Here is a 10,382-nt window from a genome sequence, read left to right as displayed (position 1 = left end):
TCAGAATCCAAAATACAGTGAAATTCCTATACTCCAAATTTTCAAGGACAGGACAGACAAGATGAACAGATCTAATATGGGACGTACCTTCCAAAAACTCATCAACTGGATCAGGCAGCACAAACTATGTCTGAAAGATATCTCTAAGGAATCTACCTCTCGTATAGTATGTGAGAGAGCATGATCATACATTGAATTTCGAGGAGATCCCGATTCTCGATTGTACCCAAAATTTCCCATCATCTAGACTGGATGAAATGGCATACATCAACCGGCTCCGGCCGGGACCCTCGTTGTGTGAATCAGAGAGTGGAAGGTTTTCATCTCAGTGACTACTACTGAACAAAAATTGTTAACATACCTTTAGGTATGAAATACACTGCAAATTGAATTGAATCGCTTAAAATCAATTATAATTCAATTTATTTATCTCAAAATAGAAGGATGGTTGTTGTATAGTTGTATACTGTATACTATATTGGAGTACTCATGAGTTATCTTCACTGAGAAAAAATGGGGGTGCGATTAACATTTTTCCTCGTAACTTTAACACTTTTTAGGTGTAACAATATATCAACATTTTTTAATGTTAATTTTACACCTTTTTAAGGGTAAAATTAACATGAAAAAGGGTAACTCTAACCCCTAACACACCTAAAAAGCATAATATTTACACCTATTTCGGATCAATACTGCGGGGTATAATTAACATTTCCGGAATGTTATTTTAACTTTTTCGGATTTCTCTCAGTGTTGGTCCTCATTTTGAATGTTTGGAAAGAAATTCGACCAAAGATCATCACTAAACTTATACAGAGTATATCAAGTCGCATCTTTGAAGTTGTAAGGAAGAACGGAGGAATAACAAAATATTAAATCAAGGCTTCAAAATTGTTTCTTGAATTGATTTTCATAAAAAAAGATAAACGGTTCTTATGGTTTTGCATTTGCACACCCAAAAAAAGTGAAATATACGTATATCGAGTATTTGTTATTAATGGCTCCGGCACACCTTTTAGATCAGGAAAATTTCATAAAGTCGAAATTCGGATCCCCTTCTTTCTCACATGTTTTGCATATGTCTATCTCATTCTCTCGCACTCTTCTTCTTTTAAACATCACTCCAAATTTAATTTAGCTCAATCGAATGAGGTATGCGAAAGAATGAGATAGTCATATGCACAACATGTGAGAAAGAAGAGGATCCGAATTTCGACTTCATGAAATTTTCCTGATCTAAAAGGTGTGCCGGAGCCATAATAAATTAAAGTTTTCTTCTCTAAAATCACGTCTTTATGCTTTACTCTAAAAGAAAAATATGTAAGATGAAGGTCAGAAGTCCCATATCCCATCCTAATGAAAAAATTATAGGTGTTCTTTTGGTTTTGCACACCACTTTATAATATAAATGCAACTGTCTCATAAATGTGGAGCTCAGAGCAAAAATAAAACATATCTTATGGCTAAAGCACAGGATTTCATCCATTTTCGCTCTGAGCTCCACAAATAAATCCTGATTGAAATTCCATCAAGTACTTCTCAGATCTTAAAATAAGTAGGGTAAAATCCGTAAAATCGGTTAAGATCAAATATCTAAACCTTTCAGCACGTAATATTCTCTTAAATTTTTTAAACCCAAAAAAAATATCCTTGAAAACTAATAAATGTATAATGATCATCATATAGTCAAAAAGTTCATTATTTCAAAAATTTATTATCAAAAAAGTGCATAACAAGTATTAAAAGTTTCTAAATTAAACATTTTAAATTTAGAGCTTTATAATGTCTCTTTGTTATAAGTAAACCTTTTAATTAGCAACACTCTCAAGTACAGATTGGTGTTTAAGTCTTTTTAACTAACAATAAATTTTTATATAGTTGTTTTCACCGGTGAAGTTTCAAGTTTAATGGCATCCTTAATTTTTGCATATTTCTCTTTAGCTAGCTCTTCTAGTTTAAATTTCTGAACTTTCCCTGATGCAGTTCTGGGAAATTCAGTAACTACTTCCATAAATTGTGGAATTTTGAAGTAAGAGATTTTTCCATCACAAAATTTCTTGATATCGCTCGCGGTGAATGATTCAATTCCAGGCTGAAGGCGAACGAAAGCAAATAATTCTTCTCCTAAACGTTTATCAGGTACCGCAACTATATGGATTTCGGCAATTTGAGGACATGTGGATAGAAGAATTTCAATTTCTTTGGGAAAGATTTTGTCTGCCCCTCTAACTATGACTTCCTTAAGCCTTCCAACGACTTTTCCATATCCATCTGCTTGGAGGATAAATTGATCTCCAGTCCTCAACCATCCATCTCTTGCCAGAATTTCTCTGGTCTTTTCCTCATCATCCCAGTAGCCCAGCATTGTGATATATCCGCGAATATTGAGTTCTCCTGGAGTTCCGAATGGTACAAGATCACCGTGCTTATCAGTCACTTTTACCTCAATGTGGTCTTGAACATGACCAACTGTCTCAAAAATTTGTTTTTCTGTATCTCCCGGGAGCGATGAAAAACTCGTTCCGGAACTTTCTGTCATTCCAAATAGATGCTGAAGTAATAAAGAGATAAATTAGAATTTATATAACTAGAAAATGTTATTTGAATTTAAAATTTTAACTAAAAATCTAGTGATGAACAATATGATACTCCCAAAGATAATTTAGGCCACACCCCTTCCTGTTTGGTCATTAAAATAATAATTTTTAATTTACATTATACTTGAATCACTAAGATATTCAACAAGCCAACTTCTCTATTTTTCTATTTTTGTGGTCTGAAATGGGATCCGCCCAACAAATTAACCACGCCTTCAAAAGGCGTGCTAAAAGTAACAATATATGTAGTTACTTTTGATTTTGACACGTACCGTAAATGTGGGTGACTTTAACCCCCTCCTGTTCATAAATTTTACTTTTTTTCTAACACACTGGTAAAAATAAAAGGATCAAATTGATCCAAATTTGATCCTTTTGCAAAGGATGGATCAAATTTCACACTTTCAATGCACATTTTTCATAATTAGAACATGTTAATTTGATCCATCCTTTCCAAAACGATCAATTTGATCCTTTTATTTTTACCAGTGAATTCTTAAGAACGGTTCTCATTGATCAGACATGGTAGATTGAATCGGTAAAGTAAAGACCATCCTTTAGTTCTAGAAGAAGTAAAGAAACGAACAAGAGGGGGTGTCAAACACACCCGCAGGGGACAAACACACCCGCACTTACGGTAAACAATATATATAGTGAATATTTATAAATTTTTTACCAAAAAAAAAAAAAAATTACATTGTAAATTAGGGAGAAGTGGGGCACCTTTGAAATTGGGATTTTTCACCTATTTTTAAATAAAATTGAGCCTTATTGTGATATAATTTAGCTGCTTAAACAGATTGAGAAGATAAATTACATTATGATATAGCTCAGTTCCACTTAACCTTGTAACGGGTAAGACCGCCTCCAGGCGGTCTTCACAAAAATCACATTTACTGCGGCAATAAAGGGTTTATTTATTTAAAAGTGCTATAGTGTCCTAGGTAATAGTCTTATAAACATCTCTCTCTCTCTCTCTTCTTTTTAAGTTTTGGCTGTCAGACTCAATCAGGTCCATATAGCCAAAGACTTATAAACATCTCTTGAAAGTTTGAACTCATTTTGACTCTTCGTTTTGTTGCTATTCCCAGTTTTGTGTGACAGGTCGGAGAAAAAGCAACAAAAAATATTTGTGCAAAAAACTCATTTTCAATTTCCATAAAAATACTGATTTAAAATTATCTGACTAAAATAAATTTATTTTTTTTACTGAAAGATATGTCATTCAACTTTGTATATTTTATTTAAAAAATTTGAAAAAAGTAAAAATGTGAATTTTAGAAGCAAAAAGAGTTTCGAAAAATTTTTATATTTTCTCACCTAGCGCCTAAACTAAAAGAGGTAATGAAAAATAGATGGTTTATTCGACTTTATTGGATCACAATTATCCTAGAATACATTGTTTTAGAACTTTTCTTCGCATATTAAAGAAAACACCGTTAGAGGGTTAAATTTTGGATAAAAATCCCAATTTCAAAGGTGCCCCACTTCCCCCTACATTTTATACATACTTGCACTCTTTTCACTCCCAGTACATTTTGTATTTCACTGCACAGTTGAGGTGGAAGGGAATCTGACCCATTTGCAGCAATTTCTGCTTTTAAATCCAATTTCAATTTCTTTTGCTTTTCCACTAAGTCACTATACATCGTAGGTACTCCAAAAATTATATCACACTTCTCATCTTGAATTGATTGAAGGGCTTTTTCTGAATTGTAGACAATTGAGGGAACAATAGTAGTTGCAACCCTAGATAAACTTCCTATTGCTCCCACAAGAGATCCGTATATGTGAAAAAAAGGTATTGGCATTAAGAATCTTTTTTCATCCATTCCAGTGCTACTGTTAATTCCATTATTAATGAGAGCAAAGTGTGATAATAGGGCAGGTTTAGGATTTCCTGTTGTGCCTGAAGTAAATCGAATATTACTTCCACTATCTGGACTAATACATTTCTGTTGGAATTCAATGTGTTTAATTTGAGAAGACGCTGCCATAGATGAAACATCCTTGAGGCGGAGAGTTCCTGGGTAGTATTTCTCAGAATCAATTATTATACTCGAAAGGAATGGTAATTTTTCGCTTTGAATTTTGCCATGAGATACTTTATTCAATTTAGGGACAATCTGCAAAATTTTCTCGTAGTATTCCTTATCGCGAAAACTCTCTGAAGTCACCAAAGCTTTAATCCCAGCCTTTTGCAAGCAAATCTCCGCCTCTGGAACCTGATATGCTGGATTTAGAGCCACAAGAATAAGTCCAGCTCTTGCAGCTGCATATAACACAACTGGCCACATGGCCATGTTAGGAGCCCAGATTCCAATACGATCTCCTGTTTTCAGTCCGATGGCTTGAAATCCTGCAGCCAAGCGATCTGCCTTTACTTTTAACTGACCATAAGTGAATCTTTTCTTCTCTTCGACAAACACATAAGCTTCACGATCACCAAATTCATTAGCCACTCGACTCAACTCTTGCCCAATTGTTCTATACACCAAAGGATATTTTCCAATTTTCTGAATATAACTTAATCCATTGTGATTTGTATAAAATTTCCGAAATATTTTATTGGTTTTTTGGATCCGAGATAGAATTTTCAATGTACTCACTAAACGTATCATGACCACTATTCTCACTCACTGAAAGTCGAAAGGTGTCTCAAGCCCAAAATCTCGCCTTAAATATTCCAGATTGTCGGTAATTAAGTCTATTTTAGTGTTTTTTAATTACAATTTTCAATGGGCAAACTCAAAGTGGACTTTTTGTGATTGACTTTTTTACATTCTACTTACTCCAAAAAGTTATAATATGTTTAGGTTTTTAGCATGACTTGAAAAAGGTTTTTTTTTAAAGTTGATTGATTTTTTTTTATTAAGTACTTGCGCAAATATAGGTAATATTTGCAAAAAGAAGCGCAAATAGAATAATTGTCAGAAAAAACGATTTAAATTCTTCTTTACTGTGTTTTATCACACTTGCACATTAATATTTTAATATGATTCACATTAATTGTCGCTGGTGAGAGTCCAAATGTGTTATTTGTGTGTTTGAATCATTTTATATTCAAAATTTGATCTATTTGTTTATAAAAAGGTAGACTTGGCCCGCAAAATTTGATATAAATTGATTTATAGCATTAATGCGAAAAATTAATGCAATTTTCTCTTTATTTTTTTAATGTGAAAAATATTTATGCTTTAGGTAAATTTAAACTTATTTTTGCAGGCCAAGTCCACTTCTTTATCAATAAATAGAAAAACCCCAAATATTAAGTGACTCAAAGACACAAATAACATATTTGGACACTCACAAACTACAATTAGTGTGAATCACATTAAAATTTTAATATGCAAGTGTGATAACGCCGTTAGAGTCTCAGCATGTTTGTCTATATTTTAGTAAATTTAAGAAGTAAAAATTAATTTTGCTAAATAGGGGAAAGGGCCCATGCTTCATAGGATCCCAAGCTTCGTAATGACTAAATTTTTCCTATGTTTCTCAATAAATGTGACTCCACAAACTGGGGTAGAATGATAACTTTTAGACACTATCGAATCAATAGTATCGATAAATCTAAATCTGTTAGATTAAGTGAGTAAAGACATTTTACGCATTATTGAGCCATTCATTGTGACATTCTTAAAAGAATGAGATTGTTGATAAACATCTAATTAATTACAGGAAATGCAGCTATAGTTAAAATTTTTCAGAATCTTTAGTCGATAGCATCGAAAATAAGTTATCATGTCACCGCTAGGCACTCTCCCCTAATTTTTAAAATATTGATGCGATCAGTCACATTTATTGAGAAACATAGGAAAAATGAAGCTTGGGATCGTACGAAAACAATTAAATAAGCTTTTTAATCTTATTAGTTTCTTAATCTTCTTAGTTTCCTTGAAAGTGCTCCACTGTTTCATGCGCAGCTTTGCACCACCTGCAAAATGAGATCTATCATGTACTAAAAAAAGGTCCAAGAGCAAGATTCATTTCATTTTTCAATGAAATAAACTAGGTAATTATTAGATTCTGCCCAGGTCTGCCCTAGCGGAGACAAGACATGTTCAAAGTGAACAAAAAATATATAATTTTTAAATGACCGACGCCGACGGCCGATTTCTTTAATCTACGCCCGCAAATAAATGCGTAGCAGAAGCTTATCTCAGGAATGTCTGAAAAATTTTATTCATTTTAATTTACAGTAGATTAAATAAATTTAGAAGGAATGTATAGAAAATTTAATCTCTCTGACAGAGGCATGGCATGACCTACATTTAGATAATTTTTGTAGGCTCTGAGCACCCAGAGCACAGTAGGGGAAAGTGCCCATGCTTGATATCATTGAAAGCTTCATATATATATATATATATATATATATATATATATATAATATATGTGCAATATATATATATATATATATATATATTGTGAAATATAGAAAATTTAATCATTACGAAGCTTCCTATGGTATCAAGCATGGGCAGGGCACTTTCCCCTACACATCAAATAACCAGTAAAAAGTTTACATTAAATTAGAGGAAAAAAATTATAGTAAATAAAGTTTTTCTCCATTTGACTTGGAACCCTTGTAACAATCTTAATTGTTAATTATAGAAACTGCACCTATTTTTATAGGGATTTAGGTTTTTTTTATTAACCGAATTTAATACCTTTTTAACTACTCTTTTTTTTAATGTTTTGTTGTTTGTGTTTTTATTTGCCATTTACATGTAGAGTTTTTTTTTTAGAACGTTCACAATTTAAGCTTCTCACGAAATACGATTATATGGGGAAGTGGGTCACCTTAGAAATTGGGATTTTTTTTACCTATTTTTAAATAAAATTTAGCCTTATCATGATATAATTTAGCTGCACAGACTGATGGAGAAGCTAAATTACATTGTGATATGGCTGTCCCACTTAACCCTTTCTTTAAAAACGATTGGAACACCGGTGTCCCATAAAGAAAATAATTTTTCCTGACTACCCAAAGTTATTTTTTTCTTATGTCAGTACATAATTGTAAAGTAGAAGGTTGAAGGAATTTAGAATATTTTTTACAAGTCTCTAGCTATTTGCTATGTGTTAAATATTTAAGCTAAAAAATGGCGAATTTTTAAATTTTCAAATTCAAAATTGATTTTATTTTATTTTTATACTTCAAATTTTTTTTAAGCAAAACAAAACCCATTTGACAATAAAAACTAATTGTCAGAAAAATTACTTAAATTTTTGGGCTATTTTTGTCCCTATCGTTCATAGAGGCACAAAATACACCGAATCAGACTCTGTTGGACTTTCAAAGGTTAGATGTAAGACTTATCATTGATTATGTTTCTCAGTTTAATTTTTATTGTTGATTTTCAGTCCGTAAAAAGTGTCTCGTCGTTAAAGGGTTAAACGCAGGAGAAAAATCACAATTTCAAAGGTGCCCCATTTCCGTCTAAGTTCACTGAGATTGAATTTTCGTCCAATTTCGTCCAGTACTTTGCAAAGTGTCTTGCTTCCCAATTCCATCACTTTGTAATTTCTTTTACTTTCTTCTTACTTTGTAAATTTCCTACAAAACTTTTATGCGATATCCGTTAAACGAATACTAGGGGAGACTGGGGCAAAAAGTCACAAAACGGATATTTTATTTTCTTACAAGCTACTCGAGTGCTTCAAAAATTTCTAATTAGCGCAGTTTTATAGGAAATTTACCGCTCTACAACTCTTTGTGAAAGTAATTTTCCTCTATTTTTAAGGAAATACGTTTATCGACCCAATTTCTAAAAGGTAATTTTGTGACTATACTCAAAAATGCTGGGGCAAATAGTACCGGACATTGGGTATTATCATATTTTGATTCGCTTCATTACGGGCTTCCGTAAATTTGAAAAAAATACCTAGAGGACTTATTTTCATAGAAAATTTATTCATCTACACCATTTTAAAACACCGTTTTCTCTGCGAAAAAAGTGAGAAAACGAGAAAAGCGCTTTTCAAGCTATTTTAGAAAAAAACACACAAAAGACTGCAAATGGTTTTGACCAATACAAACAACAAGTGGCGAGACATGATAATGACGTTTCTTTTCGTCGTGAGACATCAGAAATTGCCGCTTTTTTGTTACTTTTTCCTCTATACTATACCTTTTGTTACTTTTTACCCCAAGTGGTCATTTTTAATAAAAGGATTTCTGGAGAAAAGAACCTTTGTGAAATTCTAAAGTAGATAGCGGATTCGTATTCAAAGAATCCAAATTATTTAGGAAAGGGACAGATAATCCTAACCGGCTTATGTAGGTGAGATTCTTAACGTGAGCTAACTCGGAGTGCATGCAAATTCGATTTGATGCTGAAGTAGGGAGACGCCATTCAGTTATCTTGAATCAAATTCGTGAAATTATACAAGTTTTGTATTTGAACCAAAATGTCAAGGATTTGGTTGAACTGACAGAAAAGTGTTATATGGGTGAAATGTAGACCAGAATGTTCTCTATAATTTTGCCGTAGAACTTGAATTCATCGATTACTCAGAAGCCAAGATAAGCGAGGTTTTTTGTTTCTTAACTCGTTTTTTCATCCAGAGTGCCCCAAGTGTTCATTTGTTGAACTTCAACTAAATCAAAGAATTGTTGTATTTTGCGGGACTTTCCATTTAAACCCCTATTTTAAGTGTCTTGGTGGAGTAGAGGCAGTCAAATTGGCATCTGAGTGATTTCAAAGCGTTATTATTGGAAAAATCAATTTTTCACACTTAAACGGCAAAATCGGAGTGATAGCGTAGTCTGAGTGGAAAATGATGTATGGACGAAATGTAGAGACAAATGTGCTCTACAATTATGTTGAAGTAATCATCAAAATCGGTTCAGCGACAGTCGAGATAATTGAGGTTATGTGATATTGAAATTGGTTTTTCGACTGTGGCGCCCCTGGTGTTGATCCCACGAAGTTCAAACATTCTAGAAAGTTGTAGCATTTGGTGAGATCTTTCGTTTAAGCCCTCACTCATCAAAATCGGTCACATAGAACCGGAGATATGATTTTTTGAATTTTGTGAACTTTGACCCCTCATATCTCCGGTTCTATTGAAACCACAGCACACATACGCACCATTTTGGAAACGTCCTAGACTGGACTACAACATACTAAAATTTCATTAACTTGCACAATGCCGTTTTTGAGAAAAGTGACTTTGAATTTCGATGAATTTTGACGCTATCGCAGCGCTACCTGTGGTGACTTTTTGAACTTCCATCTGAAAGTGCTCATCGAGACGAAACCAAAAAGGTAAAATTTATGTCGATATGTTAATTAGAACCGGAGATAGAGGCCGGTCAATGTTCGAAATTTGACCCCTTATAGCTCGGGTCAGGGGTTATGGATCGACTTAAGGTTTTTTTTGTTTGATAGGTATAATCAACGGCTACAACATACTAAATTTTCAGCCCGATGCACAATGGAATTTTTGAGTTATTTAACTTTTAAGATTTAAAAATTTTCTTTTTAAAAAAAGCGCCCCTAGCGGTGGTTTTATGAACTTGCGATGTTAGAAGGAGAAGTGGCATTTCACGAGAGCTTTCCAAAAAGCCCTCACTTTTTAAATTCTGACAATTAGAACCGGAGTTATGGCCATTTTAAGAAATTTTTTTGGACCCTTATAGCTCGGGTCAGGGGGGTCGGGGGACCTTAAGTTTGGTATTGATGGAAAGCTCTAAGGCCCAGCTATAACATACTAAAATTTGAGTCCGCTGAATGCCATAGGGGCGGAGCTATTGAGAAAACAAAAAAAGGGGGGTCT

General features: G+C 33.3%; 1 protein-coding gene across 1 annotated transcript; it reads right to left on the bottom strand.

The window, feature by feature from the left end:
• Positions 1-1,701: 1,701 nt before the first annotated feature.
• On the bottom strand, positions 1,702-5,252 carry LOC129806918 (medium-chain acyl-CoA ligase ACSF2, mitochondrial-like). The gene is made up of 2 exons (XM_055855775.1): positions 4,109-5,252; positions 1,702-2,551 (listed from the first exon to the last, which is right to left on the bottom strand). Exons 1-2 carry the CDS (start codon positions 5,216-5,218, stop codon positions 1,871-1,873), a joined length of 1,791 nt encoding a protein of 596 aa, XP_055711750.1. The 5' UTR covers positions 5,219-5,252; the 3' UTR covers positions 1,702-1,870.
• Positions 5,253-10,382: the final 5,130 nt, after the last annotated feature.

Source organism: Phlebotomus papatasi, chromosome 3, assembly GCF_024763615.1.
Source record: "Phlebotomus papatasi isolate M1 chromosome 3, Ppap_2.1, whole genome shotgun sequence".
Taxonomy (NCBI): domain Eukaryota; kingdom Metazoa; phylum Arthropoda; class Insecta; order Diptera; family Psychodidae; genus Phlebotomus; species Phlebotomus papatasi.
This window is presented reverse-complemented; position numbering and strand designations above follow the sequence as displayed.